At 49.5% G+C, this 23,618-nt stretch overlaps 1 protein-coding gene across 1 annotated transcript in view; it reads right to left on the bottom strand.

Annotated features, from left to right (window-relative positions):
• The window catches only part of KCNK5 (potassium two pore domain channel subfamily K member 5), a 39,253-nt gene extending 20,890 nt beyond the window's left edge, over positions 1 to 18,363 (bottom strand). Inside the window, exon 1 of the mRNA XM_037842389.1 lies at positions 17,843 to 18,363. Within this exon, the coding sequence (XP_037698317.1) occupies positions 17,843 to 18,028 (186 nt within the window). The 5' untranslated portion in view covers positions 18,029 to 18,363. The remainder of the gene's footprint in view (positions 1 to 17,842) is intronic.
• Between the last annotated feature and the right edge of the window lie 5,255 nt (positions 18,364 to 23,618).

Below are 23,618 nucleotides of genomic sequence, written 5' to 3'. Positions count from 1 at the left end.
CCAATGTCTTCCCTTTTTACTTCCAAATTGGGGTGGGGCTCGGGACACGGCAGTGGTTGCCAGTGTTGTGTTTAATGTGGACTTTGCCTCCGCTGAAGAAGTTAGGCATCCTTGGCAAACTGCCTGTATGGAAGACTTTGTTATCTCCATGCTCCAAGGCCTTTTACCCTCCTCACCCCACCCAACTGCAAGGTCCAAGCCCCCAGAGGTTCTAGTCCCTGGTGAGGCAGCTCCCCTGTGGACTTTAGAACCATTAGAATTCCAGAGGAAGGAGGAAGGCAGTTGGGTAGGGATGGGGGCCAAGGAGGGAGGGCAACATGGAGGCCACAGATCTTCTGAAGCATGCCCCTGCTGTCTTGCTCTCCTCAGCAGTGAGGAGGAACGCTGTTCCACAAAGCTCTCCTTTGTGCCCTGGTGGCTCCCAGCTCTGTTCTGGACTCAGCTGCCTGCCCTGGACCCTTGCTGGGTTTCTGAGGACAAGGCATCCCCCACCCACACCCAGAAACTTCCGCCTCCGTGGGAGGAAACCTGCCACTGCCCCAGCCACAGCCTTCCCTCCAGGTTATACCTGTGCCCTTGAGAAGGACTGTGCTGACACCTGCATCCCACCTCTTGCCCTTCAGAATGCTCCCGGCCACCTGCAAACACCCCCAACTCAGGGACCTCAAGAAAGGGCCTCCCCACCAACTCTGTCTGCCTCTCCCCTCTTCCTTCACCTGTGGCTGGCGGGTCAGGGTAATAAGTAATCTGGAAGTGTAAACTTGAAAGTGGTTAAAATGGGAAATTTTATGTTGTATGTATTGCCACCACCACAACAAAAAGGAATCACCCATCCTTGAGGGCTGGGGTTCCAATGATATGGGATTATTAAGCCCACCCAGGTATTATAATTTGTTTAAGACCAGTTCGGTGGCTGAGAGATTTCATAGAGTCGAGAAGTCATTCTGGAGGTTATTCTTATGCATTATATAGATATCCCTTTTTATTTAGAATAGCTAGAAGGAAATATCTGAAACTGTTGAACTGCAACCCAGTATCCTTGATTCTTGAAGACGATCATATAATTATATAGCTTATATGGTGTGACCATGTGATTGTGAAAATCTTGTGGCTCACCCTCCCTTTGCCCAGTGTGTGTGACAGATGAGTAGAAAAATGGGAACAAAAAGTAAATGAAAAAATAGTGTGGGTTGGGACAATGGAATGTTTTGGATGTTCTCTTATACTTTTATTTTTATTCTTATTTTTATCTTTTTTTTTGAAGCAATGAAAATGTTTAGAAATTGATTGTGGTGATGAATGTACAACCATATAATAGTATTGTGAACAAGTGACTGTACACCATGGATGACTGTATGGTATGTGAATATATCTCAATAAAACTGAATTTAAAAAAAAAAGAAGACAACAAAGGGGTTAAACTGTAAGCCTCTTAAAAAAAAAAAAAAAAAAAAAAAGGCCCTGAGGGGCCAGCCCCAGACAGATGTAATGCTGGGGTGGGAGAGCTGAGTTTCTATGCTCCCCTGAGATACCAACACTGCCTGTTTACAAACTACCCCTTCCTACCAAACCCAGCTCCGAAAGGACTTGTCCAGGAATGTCTTCTCATCTACGTGCAGCCTCTGAGGATGGCCTCATCCCCATTCCTTTCAAAGCTCCCTGGCAGGGTTCTCCAAGGGCCAACCACCTGCCACGCGATCCTTGCTGATTGTCTGACTCTAACCTAAATCCCTCCGGCTGCAGTCCAAACCCATTTCCTTTGGTTCAGTCTCCGGCTGGAGACAGACGACAGCTGGCCTCCATCCTCTCTGGAATAAATTGTACATGAAACTACCGGCAAACCAGCATGGCCATCTTGGGATGGATGGTATTCTTTGTGGGGTGGAGAGCCTCCTGCTTGAGAGCCCCCAGATCTCAGACTCAAATCCCACAGGAAAAATGAATCACTATTAGGGTCAACAGCCGAGACCAATTCGCCACAAATACACCCCAGTTGCCCAGACACAGACACAAAGCTCGGATTATGCCGGTTGTACCAGGGGCTAAGATCCCTCCCCCATCCCATTTGGAGACCACAGGGATAAAATATAAAGAGGATCCCCAAACAGTGTGGGAAGGTGGGGGGGTTAGCACTTGGTATAAGAGGCCAGTGCCCCATGCTCACTCGCCTTCCCTGTCGCTGCTCCCCATACATGTCAGGAAAGCAGACAGCAGACCAGGTACAGCTGCCTCTGCCCACCTCCTATCCCCAGTGGACTGGAGAGCGGGACATGACCAGGACTAAGAAACACAGAGCCCTTTTGTGCAGAAGGTATGGAAAAGTACAGCCAAACTTTCCTAGCGCAGAAAGGCTGGGCTGAGGTGAGGCGGATGGTGGTGGGGGGAGTGTGGGAAACACCTTCCACCCTACCCCACCCCCAAGCTGGGGCCTCGGATCAGGGACCGGCTAGGCAACAGGAAATGGAAACTCTCCTGCACACGCAACCAGAGAATCTTGACTCTGAGACACTCTCTGACCCACTGCTCAACACAAAAGGCAGGAAAAAAAATGAGGGTCATGCCTTACAGACGCACATTCTCCTTCTCCTTCACAAGGGCTGTGATTTTCAGCAAGAACATTTTCCAAGTTTGTTTAACCCCCTACCACCCTTCTGGGCCCTGGCCATCCTTAACCTTCCTGGTAGAGGGGAGGAGCATTTGACTGACAGATGTGCCCAGCTTCAGCTACTCCCTAGGCCCTGCAAGTCATGACCTCCCTTTCTTCATTTGGGAAATCGAGTAGGAATAATGCTGTCTCCCCACGACTTCTCAGGGTTATGGACCAACAAGCTCGATGGACATGAAAGTGAAGAACATGAAGCACGGTGCACATGCAAGCTAGAGAAGCTCCATTAAGATCTAGTTTACAAATTTCTAGTGCTGGGGATAGGAGTATGCTGTGTGGTCAGGGGAGGCTGAAAGAAGGGAATATAAATGCTACCAGCTTTCCAAGTCACCAAAGGGTCAGGCAGGGGAACAAGACCCCTTCCTCACAGGGCTGCCATCCTGTCCCCCTGTGGATCTCGGTTTCCTGTAAAACCACTATGAGTAATAGCTGGGGTGGCAACTTCACAGGCCCACCCAGACAGGTCTACTTAGCTTCCAAGGCTGCTGAAGCAGGAGCTTTTGTCTGGGCCACTGAGGACTAAACAACTGGCCTACGGAGGACTTCCAGGACACAGCCTGCCCTCTGCCCTCTCCCCATGTGTAAAATGAGGCTCCTGACCACATCTCAGGAAGAGTGTAAGATGGGACAATGAGGGGTTCCTTTCACCGTCATACATCTCAGGGGCCCCATACCACCCCCTCTTTGGAAGGACAAAAGTCTAGCTGTCGGGTACCAGCTCCCCACCCATGCACAGGGCAACCCACCCCACCTAATTTAACCCAAAAGATGGGACCAGGCACAAACAACCTTTCCTTGCAAGTCTAAGCAACAGAGCAGCACAAAGCAGAGTAAGAAGCCCAAACAGATGGGAAACTGAGACTGAAAAAAACATGAACTAACCAGGCCGAGAGCAGATCTTCCAGTCAGATGCCATACCCACTCTGGAAACTGTGCCTCCCCCAACTTTCCTACCTCGAACCTGGGCTCTTCTACCTTCCCTGGCCCAGGACCCTCCTGTGGGCCCTAGAAGTAACTGGGAAAACCCCTGCAAGTTTCATCAGTCAAACCCTTCCCCCTTCTTTCATTCTTTCTAGATTTGTGGTGGGAGGACACGTTCACAGTTCTCATTCCAAAGAGAAGATATGCTGATCTGGTTGGCAGATTTACTTGAGCCACGGACTGAACCTTAAGGAACAGGCTTTTCCCTAAAGGATTGGGAAATAGTTGATGCTTCACTGCAGAATGGTGAGCTTAGGGGCTGAGGTTGGTTGGAAGAAGCAATTAGAAGGAATTTGGAGACAATGAGCAACAAGGCAGAAATCTGTGAAAAATGATTCACTTCCTACATCATGATCCCACCTCAAATGGAGCAAAAGCTGACCAATCACGCTGGGTTTGGGACTACACAGACACACACCTAGGGAGAGCCTGACGCACACTCAGCCAGGTAACCTATCGACTCATCCAGAGGGTCTCCAGCCAGGAAGTTACTGCAAAGATGAAGGGCAGAGGTGGGGGGACAGTTCTAGAGCACTTGCTGGGGGGAGAATCTGGCCATGCAGGACCCCCATTGGGGAGGGCTAGGGATGGGAGTGTTTTCCAGATTGGATGGGCTCACTGAAAAGGCAAAGGAAGGCTATAATGGTGCTGCCTCTGGTTTTGGAAGCAGTGGGGAGAAAGGCTGAAGGAGAGAGAGGAAATACAGCTTTGTGTTTCAGGGCATTCATTAATAATTACCCTATTACATGGCGCTAGGTTTGGGATCCATAGGCACAAGTTGACAGCCTTGACCTCAAGAAACTGCAGGGGCGGGGTGTTGGTTTGCAGACAAATCGATGTCAATGTACTCTGGTGGGGGTGGAGGGGAGTTCAGAGAATGATGGGGGCCAGAGGAGGGCACCCCCAGTCCTGGGGTTGGAGGAGCCTCCCTTGACAGCCCTAGCCTAAAGCAACTTTTTCTTCCTTGGAGCTACAAAATGCTCAGCCCCCATTCAAACCTTTAATATACATTGCATGGTGATACTCCCTTTCCCCCCAGTTTGCTATGGCAGGGATAATATCTACATTTCTTATTTCTACAAGCCTTAAACCATCACTGGGCATATGGCTGGCCCTCCCTAAGTGTTTATTGGCAAGTCCTTGACTCAGAGAGAAGTGACCTGGCTTGGTCACATAGCACATGGGCACAGCCAGGCCCAGAATCCAGCTCTGTCTTCTAGTCCCCCACACAGGGGCAAGTCCAACTAACTGGGCCATTCATTCGAGTAGATCCCAGGGCTGAAGCCTGGGAGAGGGTGGAGGTGGGGCACTGAAAAGCTGATAATCAGGACACCCTCCCTTTTCCTGCTGCCCCAGGGGATGCTGACAAGACATTAGTGCATGAGCCTGCCCCACTTAGTCCACTCAGCGCTATCCCATCAGAGAGCAGCAGCCCTTCCACCCGCTGCTTTGAAGCAGGTGGGGGGCAGGGATGCTGAGAAGGGAAGGGCTCCTTTCCAAAGCTAACACTGTCAGGATGCATTCCACGACCTGGGGGGCGAGAGTTCTATTTGAACAGGAGCGATGGGGAAAGTACAGGACTGATGGAACAGGTGCCCACCTCCACCCTGCACCTGGGGGCATGGGAGGAACGCGAACCTTGCATTAGACATGAGGGACATCCAAGCCAAGATAAATGTTCAATTCCATAAAGGGCCTGCCCCAGGGTCCTCCGCGTGCTGCAAAATAATCTCTCTCTGTCCCCAGCCACGCAGGCACTGTCTGGGCTGTACTTATACCCCAGGAGAAAGAAGGACTAAAGCTCCTCCCTCCCAAGGTACAGACCAGAGTCCAGAGACCAGAGGACCGGGAAGCCAAGTGGGGGGACCTGTCACATGTGTAGATTTAATCTAAGGGAAGGTAGCAGGTAACAGAAGAACCCAGACAGAAACCCCACAGCTCAGAGGCAACTGAACCTTTATTCTTTCTTGAGGGTTCCCAGTCTCTGGGTCTCCAGACCACCAACTTGCCGAGGGGAATGGGGAGGAGGCTGTGAACAGGATCAGGGGCCTGCTAGGTCTGTCAAGGATGGGGAGGTGGGGGAAAGGGGCTGGGGCCCCCAATTACATAACCAAGGTTGTTTTCCTGCTTTCAAACCTCCCACACTCAAAATGGCAAACAACCCCGTATGTGGTCCATGTGGTTAGGAAACAGTGGTGTTTGGTGTCAGCACCCACCAGCCTGCACAGAGCAGTGCCCAGCAGGGGCACCTACTGGGTGCTGTTCAGAGGACAAGAAGAAAACGCAGTCCCAACCGGAGTGCTTATGGCTCAGCAAGACGCCTAAGACTGGCGCTACTTTAGGACACTACAGGGTCTAAATATAAGGCAAATCTGCAGAGCTTTGACTCTGGGCTCAAAAGGCTGGCTTCAAACCACTTACTATCTGCATGGCCCAAGTTATTTAACTTCTCTCTGCCTCAGCTGCAAAATGGGCTCCACACAGTACATACCCCTTGGAATTGCTGGGAAACTAAGAGGTACCTCTTGTAAAAGGGGTCAGCACGACGCCTGGCACACAGCAGGCTTTCAGTAAGTCTCAGCTGCTGTTATTTTTGTTTTTTTCTGGCTGTTTTTATGCCTCCCCTTCCCACCATTTCCCAAAGTAAATTACAAGGGGTTATAAACCTTTCCTTCTTTGTAAAAGTTGAGAGTAGTTGCTGCTAGTGTAGAGGGTTGCCGAATGCCCTTCCTGGAGGCATTCTGCAACCTGCAGAATGCCCCACTCATGGAGGCTGAGTGGGATCGAGGGTAGATGTCCAGGAAGAGGGCAGGTCACACAGCAGCAGGGTCCAAATCACTTGGGAACACCGAGGACCCTGGCTCTTACTCCAAGGGAAAAGAGAAACTGTGCAAGGGTTTTCTGAGCTGGGGGTCCAGGATGTGATCTGACCGAATCAGAACTGCTCTGACTGCTGTGTGACAACCACAAGGAGGTGTTGCAATAAAATCTTTCAAACTCCCTCCTCCTCTGCTATCACTGTTCCCAAGAAGCCTTCCCTAATAGTCCCATTTAACTCTTAATTGCTCCTTTATTGCATTTCCCCACCTACAGGGAGCAGAGTGGCCTTGGGACAAGTTAGATAACCTTCCAGTCTGGGCCTCAGCTCCAGGGCTATAAGGAGAAGCCAACTAGATAACCACTAGGCTCCTTCCAGTCTCCCATCTTATAATTTGCTGCCAGAAGAGGTACCCAGAGCATACCCCCTCCCCATGAGCCACCCCTTGCCAGCCTCCAACACAGGCTCCAGAGAGACCAGCCAACAGCAGCTCCTTGGATGCAGACACACAGGGAGCAGAGTCCTGTGATGGGGAAACTCCTTGGGGAGCAGGGAGGCATCAGATCTGTTCTGCCTGAAGTGCTGGATGACTCCGAAAAACATCCTCCTTTCTGAGCGTCCAGTTTGCCAATTTCAATGCGTTTGCCTCTTAGCCCAGAAAAATTCACTAGCAGACTGCAAGAACAGGAAAGGCAGGCCAAACTTTCATGTAAGTAAAATAAGTGCTCTACACCCCCAAAATACTGGAAATGGCCCAGTGAAGAAAGGCCCATTGCCTGGATCTCGACAAAGCAGCACTGAATTAGCCTGAACTTGGTTCTAGAGGAAGTTCCTGGCCCAGTTTACTCACTCCCCTGCACCGGGCCTTAGTTTTCTCATTTAGCAAATGGGATGGCTAGATCTCAGAGTTACACTCAGAGACGTACAGGAAGGCACGTCTTTGGATGAATAGGTCTGTAGAGGCCCTTGGGAGGGCAAGGCAGGGAGTGTGCAAGGGCACAAAGCCTGATTATCTGCAAATGTCTTAGAGGACTGGGTAATGTCACCCAGGTGCTGCAGGAACCTCCTGCAAACACCTCTGCTCCCTCCCCCCAACACCTCTGCTCCCTCCCCTGGTGGGGAGGGCAAGGGTGGAAAAAGCCCAAGGCGGTGTCTGGCCAGGCCAAAAGAGGCATCAGCTGGGGACGTGCCCTGCTCCCCTGCAAGCAGCCCGGCCTTCCTCCTGCTCTGGAGATTAAACAACCATTTCCAAAAGGAAGGGGCAGAGTTGGGTGGTGTTTCCCTCCCCCAGCACGTCCACTTGCCCTCTTGGTTTCCGCAGTACGTGGTCTGCAGACATTCCCTCAGAGGTGGGGCTGGGGCTCCTTCTCTTAGCAGCAGTCCTCAGACAGGCCTGGGCACAAAGTATGGTGCTCAGTAAGTATCTCCTAAATGAGAAACTGGATGTTTGTTCTGTCTTGAGTTCCTTGGAAGTAGAAACTATGGCTCCCCAACAGCATGGCTCTCTCCAGTGCCGGTGCTGACCTGCCACACACCCTCTGTGCCCAATGGGCCTCAACTGCAGGGGACAGGAGTTTGGGAAAAGATTATGAAACAGGGGACGAGAGTGGGCTGGGGCAGAGAAGGGGATTCCCGGAGATAAACAGACTCAGATACAGAGAGCTATTTATTCCATAAAGTCACTCATCAAAGGGGACAAGATAATGACAAGCTGGTCTTTGAGGTTAACTGGGAGCTGGAAGCTGCACCGAGCTTTACACACATTATCTGGTGTGGTTTTCCCTCTCCCCAGGAGGTTGGTATAATTAGTCCGATTTTCAGACAAAAAGATCTGTAAAGGCAGGAACTGGTGGTATTTTACCCAGGAGTGACTTGAAAGCCTGTCCTTAACCACCAGGCCACAGGGTCACTTGGCTTGAAGGGGGAAGAGTAAATTTTGATAATGGCAGTTTATCAAAACCGTCCCTTGCCACCCCTCACCCGCCCCCAAATCAGAGCCTCCAAGACTATGGGCCAGAGTCTGGGGCAGGCTTAATTCACCCAAGTAACAGCTTCCACCTTGCAAGAGGCTTGGCAGCTGGCCCCTCCTGCCTGGGACTTCCAACTCGAAGGTCCACACGCCCCCTGCCCCCTCACTAGCACACTGCCTGGCACTGGAACCCGACAGACACTTTCTGAGCAAGTCAGTGGTGGACTAAAACCCATCTCTTGTGGGCTAGGCCTGGTGATAACAGTGCCAGGGGTGGGGAGAGCTGGTCCCTGCCCACATGTGGCTCACAGTGTCTGTCTGGACATAAATTAATAGGCTCTCCAAGCTTCTTGAATGAGTGGTTGAATTCACTCACAAGGAAGGAGTCCAGAGAGGTAAAATCTGGCCAGGGTCACACACACAAACCAGTACTGTGAGAGCCAGAACCCAGGTTACAGCCAGCTTTTTGCTGACACAGTGGTTTGGGTGAAGGTCTCTCACCCCCAGCCCCAAGCACTGATCTGCACAAATGGAGGGGCTCCCCTGCATACTTGTCCCCACCTGCTTTGGCTGACTTGCCCCCTGGCAGCTCACAGGACCAGCCACCAGCCTACACCAGTGAGCAAAGCAGACCTCAAACACCCCACTTGCTTCTCTCCCAGACTTGGAGCAAGTGTCCCCTCGTATGAGGGGCCCAGCTACGCAGCTACATACAGGCTGCAGTAGGCCATGGGACAGGACAGGACATCAGCAGAAGCACAGTCGTGCCTAAATATTTCAGCAGGAAATCCAAATATTTAGATGAAGGAAAGGAAAAAAGAACATATGTTTCAAAGCCAATCAAAGAGATCTGACCACCACGGGCCCCTCTGAGAGGGGAGGTGGAGGGTATCTGTCCCCAAGGAGAGCCCAACTCTGGCCCCAGACCCTGCATGACCACCATCCAGGGAGGACACCCACAAGGTCACCTGGACCCAGGAACCCTCCCAAAAGGGAAAAGGTTTAACCAAAGCGTGGGATAAGCCAGGAATGAACAGAGAAAGCCTTTCCCTTTTCCCCCTAGAGTAGAGAGCAGGTTCCAGCTGGAAGGAAGGAGAAAATAAACCTGCTTTTCAAAGATGGCACAGAACGCAAAGAAGGAAGCTCCTACCCCTCTCAAAGCTGAAGCCAAAGCAAAAGTGCTGAAGGCCACAAAGGCAGTGCTGAAAGATGTCCACAGCCACACACAAAAAAGAGCTGCATGTCACCCACCTTCCGGCAGCCCAAGACACTACATCTCCAAAGACAGCCAAATATCCTTGGAAGTGTGCCCCCAGGAGAAACAGGCTTGATCACTATGCCACTGAGTCAAGCCAACAACACACTTGTGTTCATGGTGGACATGTCAAGGCCAACAAGCACCGGATTAAACGGGCCGTGAAGAAGCTTGAGGACACTGACATGGCCAAGTCCAACACCCTGATCAAGCCTGAAGGAGAGAAGGCATATGTCCATCCAGCTCCTAAGCATGATGCTTTGGATGCTGCCAATAAAATTGGGATCATCTAAACTGAGTCCAAATGACTAATTCTATGCATTAATTTTTTCGCCATTAAAAAAATAAAAAAGTAAAACTTCCATATTTTCAGGTGCTGACCATTAAGTCATTTGGGAGAGGGCTGTGGATTAATTTGAGGGGAATGGAAAACCATGGGTGACTCTACTGGGTCTGCAGGGAGGCAAGCAGATCATGTGAGAAAATTTTATAGGCAGGGATTTGGAAGGTTTTATCATCCTTTCTTGTTCCCATCCCCAGATTAGAAGCCCAATGTGTGGTGGTGGGGCTTAGAGGGGGTGTCAGGAACAGGGCACCCACAGAGAGATGGGGTCCACGAACAGCAGCTAACATGTAGCAAGGCACCTGTTATGTGTCAGGCACTCTGCCTAGTGTTTACATGGATTCTGTGAGCACGAGGGAGACAGTTTACTGTCACCATCCCATTTCATAGATGAGGAAACGGACTTGTTCAAAGTCACACAGCTAAGCATCCTGAAAGCCACCCCATGTACCCTAAACCTCTGACGACAACCAAATATACCCTGCAATTTCCATTCTCCATGCCTCTGCACCCTGTTTTTCCCACCTTGAATGCAGCTACCACACAGAGGAATGGTTCAGAGTGTGAGCTCTGGGTTCAAATCCCCACACTTCTACTTCCTGGCTGTGTGGCCTCAAGCAAGTTACTTAACCTCTCTGGTCTATTTTCATGCCATTTCTTCCACTGTGAAGTGAGTCTGGTAACTATCTACTTTAGGGATGCTGATGTGATGTGATCAATAGCTGTTAGCTGGTATCACCCTCCCTCTCCCCAATTCTTCTCACACCCCCTCTGTCACTCCAACCTCCGCTCATGGACAGGACCAAAGGCTCTGAAGTCAGCAAGGGAAGTCAAATATCAGCCTCTACCTAGCTACATGGACCTGGGGTAAGTCGCCTGCCCTCCAGTTTCCTGTAAAATAGAAATAACAACACCTAACCCGCAGGACAGGCTCAATGAAATACAGGTAAAGCACCAGCTTGGTGCCTGGCACAGAACAGCACTCAACTGAATGCTCACAGGCTGCTACCCCCACCACTCATCCTTCAAGACCAGCCTCAAGTTTCCCTTCTTTAAACCCAGGAGCAAAACTTCATCTCTCTCCAAGTACACTTACCAATGCCGCTCTGGTGAGAGCTCCTTATCTTTCTCCTGGCTAGATTAGGGACTGCCTGAGGACAGGGACTATGTTGTGTTCTAAGCCTGATCCCCCACAGGCCAAGGGGTTCTCTAGGCCTCAGGAAAAGGCAACTGAATCCTTCAAGGACCTCTGACCTTTGTCCATCCCTCCAGCCTCCACCATCTGCAACCCATCACTCAGCACGGAGGGCCATATTTCCCCTCATTTCGTCACCGCAGTCCTGTTTTCTCTCCCCAGCTAGACCGAGTTCCCGAAGGCTCAAGTGATTTCTGAGGCTTCATCACAGGGACAGCCCTTCCATGCCCTACCCCCAATTCATCCCAGCTTTGGGGGAACTGGGTAACTCTTCATCAAAAGGCCACCTGTGCAGGGCTGGAGCACACTACCCCCACTTTCACATAAAGGAGAAACTAAGGCAGAATCTGGGAAGGCATCAAACCAGGGCAGAGTGGTATCTGTCTTTGACAGGGCCAGCAATCCAGACAAGGTTCAAAGTGGGAAGAGATACCCTAACTGAAAGCCGGCTGTGAGGGATGGTAGGGGACCACCTGGGGGCCTCTGGGCTCTCAGGGCTTTGGTGGAAAAACCCACACTCCACCACATCAGGGAAAGGAGAAAGGAGACGTCCTGATCAGAACGCTCATGGGGTAAAGGGATGAACCCACAAAAATGCTGTTAATTTAGAGTAGAATATTCCATTTCTTTTAAGTTGCAAACAGCTGTGAAGCAAGAGGGAACTTTCTGAAATGCTGTTCACTCCCCTCCTTGAAAACTGCAAAAATTTGATCGAGTTCAAATTCCTTGGCTAGACCCAGCAGGACTTCATCTTCCGACCCTTCCCTCCCCGTCCGGTGGCCGCACTCCAGCAGGACCATCGTGTAGTTTTACACCTCCCTGGTGGTTGTGGGCAAGAGAGATCTGCCACCGCCTCTTCTTTTTTTAGCTCTTTTAGAAAAATTCGGTTGCCATTCTTTCTGTTCTAGGAAGGCCCCCAAATTCTCTACAATACAATTTAGAGGCCCACTCGCATGGTAGGGGTATCTAGTGGAAGTACGAGTGGCAGCAGCAGCCACCACTTAAGAAATGAGGCCAATAGTAGTACTAGCCGGTAACAAGCAGTCTGTCTTCAGAGTCGGCCACCCCTGTACCCATCACACATACTGCTCGTTGGTGATGCACTTGGTCATTGCAAGAGCCCTGCAGTTGATGAGGCAAGTGGCTATTGGTGAAAGCTGCCTGCTGAGGCAACGTGTCCTCTATCCGTGCTAAGCCACTTCCATATCCCTGGGGAAGACAGATCAGGGTTCCTCTCCCTTATTCCAAGTGTCCAGGGGGACTCTTTATTGAAATCTCCAATGAGATTCCCTCTACCTTCTCCACCCCCCAAAAGGAACTTCAGAGAGATGAATCTCTGTCATGTGCTTTCCTATATAATCACCTACCTCACCTCTCCTCTTTGTGTCATCCCTGTTTTGGGCAACTGGGTCTTCTGGCACCACTCAGATACAGCAGCCCTATTTGTACCAAGACTCTCCTGAGGTTCCTTCTCAGGAGCCTGGTTCTTCTGCTCCCCAAAACCTTGCACTTCCCTGCCCCCACTACCTACCCCCTCTCCAACCACCACCACCACACACAGAGTTCAGAGGCTGAACCCAATCAGACAGCAAACAGCCACGTTCAAGATGAAAGCCGTCGGCCTGAGGTCACGGCCCGCCAAGCACAGCATCCAAAACCAGAGGATTGTGTTTCTTTTAAACGCCAAACTATAAATAGGGCAAAAACCCAGGAAAATGCTTGGGAGCAGCCGTCATCACCTCCCTCGCACCCTTTTCCCTGGAACCTTTCAACACTTGCTAATTTCTGCCCTTCGTAATTCGCTTCTCTATTACTGTGCCTTCTGCAATCATCCTAAGGGCTCTAGTAAATCACAAAGCGATTTAATAAAAATTCACTTTAGCTGTTAAAGCTCTAACCAGAGCAGTTAACTAAGGTGGATTTATCGATTTGAAGGTTTTTTTCCTTTGGTGGAAGAGGGGCTATCCTCAACTTTGAGCAGAACATAAATAAGAAAATGAGCCATTAGAAAGGGACCTCTTTCTTCCATTTCCTTTCAAAAACCCTACTTCTTTTTCCATTTCTGCAGTCCTAGATGGAGGGAATTCGAGTTTGAACTAATGACTCGGAGGCGTCCATGATCCTCTGTGATCAAAAGATCTACTGTGTTTCCCTTTACTTACAAAGGCAGTAAAGTGGACCAGTGCATTTTACAATTTCCAACAAGGCTTAAAACAAAAGAGGTTTTCATGTTAACCCTCAGTTCTCCAGAAAATTCAATTAATGCTCGCCTCCCACATACCCCCACCCCCGTTCTAATCATTTTGGTCAGATGTAATTTTATCACATGCTTTTATTTTTCCAAATTTGGAGGAGGACTGGTGTTAATAACAGATGTCAGAACTTCAAAATAATTCGAATTAGCTTTACTACTGTGGACAGGAATATGCACATGGCAGTATGAAGGGTTCAGAAAATGAAAGGAGAAGGGTGTGGTACGCACAGACAACCTTGGAATGTGATAATGCAGTTCGGAACTTTGGAGGGAAAGAGGCCAGTGGGATTGACCCTGAGAAAGGGTCAGATATGTGAACAGTCTACAAAAACCCAGTTAGGTTTGGGGTGCCAGAGTAGAAGAATTGACCAAGGATGGGGGTGGGAATCTCAGGATCCATAAAAAGAAGCCCAGTCTCCCTCCCCAGGCTAGGAGAAAGGGCAACAAGGCACCCTCTGCCAGGACCCTCTTTCCTCCTCTTTTCCCTGCCAAATCCTCCTCATTCTATAACCCCATTCTGGCTTGAGGTCATCTTCTCCTGAGGGCCCTTCCTGACCCCTCAGGCAGGAGCTGGGGCCCCTCATTAGGGCCTAAGGCCCCAGCTGAGGCCCTAACCCACTGTACTGTCCTGTTCCCATGGGTTCATTCATTCAGCCTGAACCCAGTCCTGTCTAATTCATCTTTGCACTCCCGGGGCCTTGCCCAGTACCTGGCATACAGCAGGTGCTTAAAAGGTGCTTGTCACCTAATCTGCATGGGCTTTGGAATATGGCACACTTGGATTTGAAAATTGACCCTACATTATATGATCCTCCGCAAGTTACACCCTTTTCAAGCCTCATTTTCCTCATCTGTAAAAAGGGACCAACACTGATTTCAAGGGGGTGGTCAAGATTAATGAAAATGAGAGTGTATGGAAGTTCTTATTCCAAGTGCCTGGTCCATGATGCGCCCTCACATTTTTCCTGATTATTCCTGCACACCAGAGGCAGAAGGTCGAGAGAAGAGGAACCCTTCAACCCAGCCCTCTGCTTTTTCTGTGCTTCTAAAGGAGAAGTAGAGTGGGATAGATGGCGCATTACTTCACTGGTGGGTGGAGGAGGTGCAGGGTCAGTCAAGCAACAACACCGGAGAAGCCTGTGTGCCAATGTCTGTTCTAGGGGAAACAGAAAATAAAATTTCCCAGCAGACCAGGGTCCAGCCCAAACCAATTTACTAAGCTCACTTACAGAGCACAATTCAGCAGCTTCACATGCCCAAGAGGGAGGGCAGGGGCATATGAGGGTGCGAGCTCTAGACCCTGACTGCCTGGTTCACAACCCAGGCTTTGCCTCCTGCTGTGTCACTTTAACTTCCCTGTGCTTCTGTTTCTTTACCTAGAAATATAAGGTTGCTGCAAGGAGTACTGCTGGTAAAGCACAGCGAGTTTTCTTGCTCCATAAGCGTACTTGGTAGACACCACCAACAGAGGGAGATCTAATTGCTTTCATAAGATGTCTATACATGTCTTGCCTAATGTTATCTACTTTGAGTCTCACCAAATCCTCATTCTGCAGATGAGAAAAGGGAGGCAGAAGTAGGTTAAATGACTCAATGGGTAAATGGCTAAACCAGATGCAAAACTAGCCTATGCCCTCTGTCCAAAAATGTGGATAACACCATCCACAATGCCCAACACACAGATGGTACTCTGTAAATGCTAACTTCCATTGTGGGAGCTTCTCCAAGATAGGAAGAGGCTGGGGGAAGTTTCACCCAAAATGACAGAGCAACCTCTTGAGAGCAAGTCTGCAAGATGGTTCTGAAGAAAGAAAAGAGGTTAACCACATGGTCTGAGGCTAGTGGGCAATGAGAACTTGCAAGTCAGGCCCCACTTGCTTAAACTTCATCCAACCACAGTGTGAGCAGGGGAGGAAGCACTTGACAGCTCTAGGAGTATTTCTAAAGAAAAGTGCAACTCCCTTTCTCACCCATTTGAAAATGCACACAGTTTCCAGTTTAAGAAAAACTCCAACCCAGACTGTACCCCACTGTCCCTGCCAACCCCCCACCCCATCCCCAATTCCAAGGGCCCTTCCCAACTCCAACCCAGGAATTTCTAGCTAGGGACTGCTTAACGATTACAATGTGATTCAGAACCAACCAAAACACAGAATCCCTGGTGGAAAATGCCCAAGCAGCCAGATGGGAAGATTTCTGAGTTTTCATTTTTCCTTAAACCGATCTCCTAAGGCTTGAAGCAATGCCCCAAGTCACAGATGAGAAAGCAAAGATTTCTACAAGTGAAAATGGATACTGGCTAAACGCTTCCATGGGTCAGTTTTCATTTCTTGGGTTTTTCCTGTGATGGAAGGAGACATGCCCAGTTGGGGTTGGTTTGAGAGTTTGCTGGCCAGGGATGGGGTTGGAATTGTCCTCTTCCAAATCCAAGTTCTCCACAAGTTACTTGCTCACTTTTGGAGGGATAACTGTTTACAGACTTAACAGAACCTCAAAATAAGAGGCATTGTGTTTGTTCAGAAACCTTAAGGAAGCTGTCTGGTCTCCAAAGCCACCTCCACCAGCTGCACCCGGTTGCCTAACCCCTCGACCCCCCTCCTTTTCCCTTCTCCTCGTGTTTTGAAGTTTATTTTCCCACATTTAGCCTTGAATTCTTTCCTTCCTTCCCCAGCAACAGTGGAGGAGCAGAGAAGAGGGAAACACTTAGAGGGCAGCTCAAGGCTTTATCATACCCGCCTGCCCTCTTTTCCCTCTAAACAAAGCCTTGGAGCAAACTAACAAAAACTGGTTCTCCAGAGGGATTGTTTCCTCAAGGGAAATTATAAAGTGACCCCCTTCCCCCAACACACACGCACATGCACACACAACAGACATGGATCAGAAGCAACCCAAATCTTTCCAGCGCTCCTACTATATTAGGAGCAAAACCAACCAACTGCCTTTTGAAACATCCTCTTGCTCATCCCCATCCCGGAAACTGATAAAGGATAGGAGACCCTCTCCCACTAAAATCCAGCACCCTGCTGGTCCAAGCCTCTCCATCCACCAAGTTCCCTGGAGGGCAAGTCTCTACATGGCCTGCTACCAGTAGGCACCTATATGCTCAACTGTGTGAACTTCCATTGACATGGGGAACAACCAAAAGGAAGCATTACTAGCAAGACATCTTCATGTTTTCCAAATGCTTTCAACCTCACAACAGTCTAGCACCGGAAAGAGGGATGAGCATGGGTTAGTTCCCATTCTACATATGGGGAAACTGAGACTGGAAAATGCTACAACTAGACTAGGCATAAAGTACTGGGGGGCTGCTGTAGATGAAATGCTGTTCCTCCTCAGAGTTCCTTACTGACATCTTTCACCACAAGTGAATGTAACACCCTAGACACTCTTCTGCCATTCTACCCTGCAACCTAGAGCCCTCATCAGCTCTCACCCAGGTCCTGGTCGTTTCACTGGGGAAGCCATTAGTGCAGGCAGAGAAGGAAAGGTGGATGGTTAAGGCCAAAACTCCTCCAGAAGCTGGAAGAGAAGGGGTTGCAGGGTGGGTTCTGGCACAAGGCTCCAGCCAGAACAGTCAGCCCACAGTTTATCTGAGTGAGGTCAATACCACCCATAAGGTGTGGGCAACCAGATAAGATAAGACGCTCCCAATAACAACAAGGACGAGAAACTTCCCCCCCACCACTTCCCACGCCGCACACCTTTTTCTCCTTCCGCCCTGAAAAGGAGCTACCGACGTTCTGTCCGTTTATTTAACCAGCTACTTTCACGAAGTTTAACTCCAAGCCCGCGGAGGATGTCTCCGCGAGATAAGCTTCCCCGGAAGCCTGAACAAGTCCTCAGCATTCCAGCCACCAACCCTTAACCCGTGGGCCCGACAGGTCTTGCGCGGGCGGGGGAGAGAGAGGCTAGCCCACGATCGGGCTGGGGGACCCTCCCGCAGCTCAACCGGGTTCATGTTCCGGAAGAAAAGTCAGGCCGGCGCGGCAATGGCCCCGGAGCGGGGAGGTGGAACCTCGAGTAGGTGGCACCCGAGCGCGGCTCGGCTCCCGGAATCCGGAGCGTCTCCAAAGAAAGATAAACGCCTTTATCCGCCCCACAACCTCCCTCTAAGGAGGGCGATACCCGCACACCCATACCGCGCCGCTGCGGGGGACCCGACCGGGTTCACTCGGGATCAACCCCAAGCTTTCCCCTGGCAAACTGGGCTCCAATGAGTCTCGCGCGTAGGTGACCCCCGTGTGCCCGGAACCGACCCGTGGGGGGACATCCTTTCCCCGTCACCCCGAAGACTCCCCACGGGTGTCCTAAAGCTTCAACCAGCTTCAAGTGTATATGGGAGTAAAGGCGGCGGCTCACCTGCAGGATCCTGTCCAGGCCCTCCTGACCAAGGCACGGGTATTCCTTAAGCAGCTGTAGCTTCTCTGTGTAGTAGTTTTTCTTGGCCTCCTTCCAGTGCGGCTCCTCGAGCACCTCGAAGATCGCCGCCCCGATGGACAGGTAGAAGATGATGGCCGAGGTGAGCAGAGGTCCCCGGTCCACCATGGCTCCCGGGCGGCCGCCGCCGGCAGAAAGCCTCCCCTAGCCCCCCGCCGCAGCCTGCCCGCCCTCTCGCCCTCTCGGCCTCTGGAAACAGCTGTTTGAATTTGGAGCTCCGCATGCGCAGAACCGCGTCGCCCCAGCGCGGCTCCCCGGACAAAGTTGCTCCGCCAAGTTGGCCCACTGAGCGCGGGGAACCGCGCAGGCCGGGACTGGGCAGACACGCAGAGGGCCAAGGGGATGGCCCGGACAGCGAGGTCGGGAAGGAGCGAGCAAAACTCTGAGAAGACACGTGGACCGTCCTTCTGCGCGCCACGAGCAATCTACAGCGCGCCCGCCTCCACGCGCCTCTTTAACTAGCGCCCGGCCGGCTCTGCCCTCCCGCCCCAGACCCGGGCGCGGGAGGGCCACCCGGGCCCCGCCCCCATGCAGGCCCCGCCCCGCGCAGGCCCTGCGGTCGGCCCCCGAGTAGGCGCGAGGTGCGCGCGGGCTGGAGCCGGGGGTCGCTGCGCTCCCGGGAACTGGAGTGAAGGGCGTTCGCGCTCCGCCCTCCGCGGCTGCCGATGCCCCGGGGCTTTTGGTCTCTGGGGCTCGGGGGGATATTGATGTTGTGTATTAACTAAAATGATTGTGTACCTAATTATCGAGGTCAGGAATTTGTTGCCATTGTTATTTTTATTTATTGTAAGTTCAATTTTCATTTACCAACGTTTTTTCCAAGAAGGGTCGATTCTCAGTGTTTTTGTTTGTTTGTTTGTTTGTTTTTATGTCTGTCTGTCTCTCTTTCTCACACACACACCTTCCTGTAAACCTGGGGAAAGGGGGTTAAAAGGGGGCTGGGGAATTTGTAGGGAATCTGAGGATATAGGGAACAAATCCAACATAGACGCTTGACTCCTACTCCCGCCCCCATTGTTAGAATGCTCTGGAGAGACCTCCACATCTGGGAGGAGCAGTCAGGAGGCAGCAGTGTGTGTGACCCCACACTTTGTGACTACAGGAAACACTTGACCTCTTTCACACTCCCAAGACAATTTAAAATTGAGCACCCCCTGCCCTTGTTGGCTTTTTTTTTTTTTTATTCTTAGCACTGTAATCCTTCGAATATAGTATATAACTTGTCACGTTTTGTTTGCTCTGTCCTCGCCACCCATGTCTGTTTTGTTCACTGATGTACCCACAGTACATAGTAGACGCTCAATAAAACATTTGTGCACTGAATGAGTGAATGAATTTGTCAAAAACACCTCTCTCCTTCCAGGATATTTTTAACTCACTGCATCTTGCTACCATTTGCTGAGTGTCTATTAAACCCCATGCAGTACTACATCCTTTCCAAACCTTATAGGCTAAGCCTATCTTTATACCTTCTCTGCAGTGAGGAAACTGAAGGTCAAGTGGATTGGTTTACCCAAGGCCTCCAACCAGCAATATCCAGAGTTGGAGGCAGCACCCTCCCTCTGCTCCTAACTAAGGGCTGGCCCTGCCCCCACTTGGCCTGTATGAGGGAAGGAAAGGAAGGGGCAGGGTCCTGGCTTTTTTTTATTCCTGGTGGGAGGAGGAGGGGTGTTGCACAGGTGTCAGGACTTAGGGCTATTTTCATTTTTCCTGGGGAGGGGATTATCTGTGAGGTCTCCAAATAGGGGTGGAGCAACCCTGCGAGGGATGTGGGTTTGAAGGAGCTGATCCACGTTTAAATGTCTCTGCCTCACCTTTGTGGAGGCCAGGGCAGGAAGCTGGGAAGTCCTGATTCTGCAGCCCTGGGCCTGCCACAGCCAAATCCCTTTAGGCCCCTCCTGGGCCAAAGCCCTGTAGTGGCTTTCTCCAAAGAAAATCCCCTCCCCAGCACCAGGCACCCCTCACCCTCCCTGAAAGACTCTTCCAGTCTCTGCTGACCTCCAACCTATGCTGCACCCCAGGCTGTGGTGTGAACCCCAACTCTGAGGTCCTACCTTCTAGCTCTCAGCCGTTCCCCAGGCTTCTCTCCTAAATCCTCCCCTCTGGATGGAGCGGCCCCCTTGGTGAAAAACTCAAGGAGCAGTGCCAACAGTTCACCCAGCGTGGGGTGGGGGCAGTTTGAGAGGCCATAGCTTTCTCTTCATTTGGAAAATGTCACCATTCCTCTCCCACCTCCTGTCTGTGTTCTCTTCCTAGGAAAATAAAGGGTCTTTTCCTCTTTCGGCCTCACTGCCTCACAAAAACACTGCACATACTTTGGGATAAATTGATTTTTATTCAGTTTTAATAATTTCTAGTTTTTCTCTTTCCAGTCAGCCTATTTCTCTATCCCTGAATCATCCTTTCTATTTCCCTCGCAATGCAGTGCTCTCTCCTCACCCTTTCCTCCTATGGCCCCATCTCTTACCTATGGTATTTTCCCAAACCTCTTCATCTTGCTCTCCATTCCCCCTGCTCCTGCTTCTCTCTCTTTCCTCTGTCTCCTTCCAAGTTGAATGAGCGTCTCCTTCTCCACCCTCCTGGGCCCCAAACCACACTCCGGATCAGCAATTTCCGATGGAGATCAGGGCACACGTACCAACATGTGCTCTCCCACTCTCTGCATAGCAGCCAGTGGGGGCTTTTTAAAATATGGAAACATGAGCCTCAAGGACGGAAAAGGAAAAGGTGGGTGTATTCAGTCATGAAAGGGAGGAGTGCGTGTTTTCTAACTCTGCCAATAAAGGAATCCATTGCAAAGGTTTACGCTTGTTTCTTATTATTATGCTTATTATTGTGGCTGATAATCACATCAGAGTGCCCTATTTTGAAAGGCAATCAGTATTGAGAATGGATTTGAGCTTCACTTTGATAGCAACCAATAACTAGACTTACCTGAGCACACTTTGAGAAACTGGCAGAAAAGATTAGTTGTTTCCCCAAGGTCGTGCTCCCAGGCTCAGATCACAAAAGAATCACACCCAGTTTAGTTTCTTCCTCCTTTTAATTAGGTAAAGGGATCATCCTCTTTGTGAAATGAACATTTGATAATCCTCTTATTATGCTAACACTTTATATTGTTTTATTTCTGTTTATATTATGTTTTATATTCTTTGTTTAGGAACAAAGGTGGCATATAAAAAGCCATCAAGAGTATAGTGTTGTTCTATAACATAATCACTTAAAAACCTTGTTTTCTTTAATTAAAAAAAGCTTTATAACTCTCCATTGTAAAGATCAAAAGTTACTATTTTAATTTTTGTTTTTGTTAAATTGCTTGAAAGACAGACAATATTAAACGCCTTCTAAAATAACTTGCATTTTAAAAGATTATCACTTATTTTATAAACTTGCTCTATTTCTAATGGATTGTTTGGAGACATGGGGGAAATATTTGTCAAATTTTCATGTCTACATCTCCTCCATTTTTAAATTAGAGAGGTTTCTGAGTATAAATTCTTTGTACATGATAAGGCCACTTTTGAGTTTAATACCAGAAGAAAAACAAAATAAAACAACAGAACATTGAATTCATACCCTTGCAGTAAAAGATGTAGTAAAAAATTGGAACTTATAAATTCAGTTTAAGATGTTTAAAGTTACAAGAATTAGTTTGCGTTGAGGAGAGAGGAGATGTAGCTAAGTGACAATAATTAAGCCAGATGAGCATTATCTAGGCAGAGTTTCATTTCCTGGTAACACCCAAGCTACATGTCCTTTCCTCCAAGAGCCAGTTAAGAAACTGAGAAACTGTGGCCTTGTAGGTTAAGCGAGGAGCTCAAGTAGGATTCCGAATTATTTGTATTTTAAAGATTTCAGATAGTTCATTGTTGCCATTTCAAACTCCTTTCCCTAAAAAGGGAATATGATCATATCAGAATTTCATTACTGTGCGGCAACAGCTAGAATTTCTCCTGCCAAGGGAAAATAACTCAAGAGAGGCCAAGAGAGGCCTTGACACTAATTGGTTCAAAAGTCACCTGTACCTATTTTCAGACGAGGTGAGTTTTAGAATAAATAACACAAGTACGTAAGATTTATGGGACCCACCCCCAAGCCTCTCTGTCCACTTGCCTTTGACCCCCGAAATTCCACCATTTTAGAGCCATTCCTCTGCGTTAAGCATCGCGCTCTCTGCAAGACCTCATTTAAAACCCACGGAAGGGGTGAGGCATGAAGACCCTAACACTTTTCTTCTGCGGGATCCAAACTGTTTTTTGTTTGTTTTGATCACTACTTTAAATACCTAATGAAAGCACTGGGCCTTTCCCCAGAAAAATACACCCATACACATACCCACCAAATTGTTTACACTAGTTCTGATGATTCACAGACCATTCCCAATGGGTGTTCCAGGCTGGCACCTTGGGTGCCACTCCAGGCACCTTTGGTGGGGAGGTCAGGTGAATGAAAGAGGAAAAAGATGAGTGAAAAAGTTGCGTGTAGCAATAAGAAGGCACTTTTTAAGTGCTCGCTGTAGTGCTAGATGTTTAATAAACACTGAAGGAAATAATGCACATAAGAAACGCTGACACCATGGGAATTATTTGCCCATTTTACAGAAAAGGAAGCTGAGGTTCAGAGAGGTAAAGTAACTTGCTCAAGGTACCCAGGGTGACCTGAGCCCTTGGCTCTTCTCATTACACTTTCCCTGAGATTCTGCTGTCACTTTCCCCCTCCCCCGTGAGCTTTTCTGTCTTCCCCATAGCCTCTTGTTTTCCTTCTGTACTGAGTCTCCTCCCCGTACTGTACCAGCCCTACCCCCACTGGCTGTTGGGATGACTGAGTGCACCTGGCAGCGCTTCCTGGGATACCTCTCTTGCCTCTCTCTCCAGGGGTGAGCAGCCTCCTCCATAGCCTGGGGTATCTCCTTTGGAGACTGTGGCCTGTCCCCATTGGTTTCTTTCAGCCGCTCTCCTTTCTGGTCACCTGCAAGACACATGGAGGCTTTGGGGTAAGAAGAATAATGGCCTGTGGGACAATTGCTGTTTGTATGTAAAGATGACTGCCAAACTGACCCTGCCATTGTCATCGGGCCACTGTTTAAAAGGTCTCATATTCATATATTTATTTATTAAGTCTTTCATTCTTTCAATGTATTTTTTGAGTACTTTTGGGATGCAGCCTATAATGACACTGTCCTTGTCCTAAAGGGCCTTTGAATGACTAGAAAAAAAAAAGGGGGCAGTAAAGATCTATCCAGAAGTGGGGCCCGAGAACACAAGCTGGGGGGAGTGGTTAATTCTAAGAGGTTAATTCTAAGTAAGTAATTTCACTTACTTTTTGGAAGCTAGATGAGCGTTCACCAGGTGGATTGGGCAGGGATGGTCTCAGCGTGAAATGAGTCAGTAAGGCAGAAATCAAGGAGGTGAGCTCAGCAGTGGCAAGAGATTCAACCAGGCTGGAGGGCATGGCCAGAGATTAGGTCCAGAGGTGGGAAAAAACTGGGGGCGGCAGGGGGAGGGAGGTGTGGGCGGGGGTCTGAGTGCCACGCTGAGGGGCCCTAACCTGGAATCACCAAGAATTCCATGGATAGAATTCAAGGGCTCCATGAACTTGGACCCAAAATGCTTTTTTTATTTACACTAAGCTCTATCTGATATTTAGCATTGCCTTTAGTAACAAACATAGGCAACAACCCACAGTAATATTAGCAGGA

Source organism: Choloepus didactylus, chromosome 7 (assembly GCF_015220235.1).
Source record: "Choloepus didactylus isolate mChoDid1 chromosome 7, mChoDid1.pri, whole genome shotgun sequence".
Taxonomy (NCBI): Eukaryota; Metazoa; Chordata; class Mammalia; order Pilosa; family Megalonychidae; genus Choloepus; species Choloepus didactylus.
The sequence above is the reverse complement of the archived record's forward strand: the minus strand, read 5'-3'. Positions and strand labels throughout refer to the sequence as shown.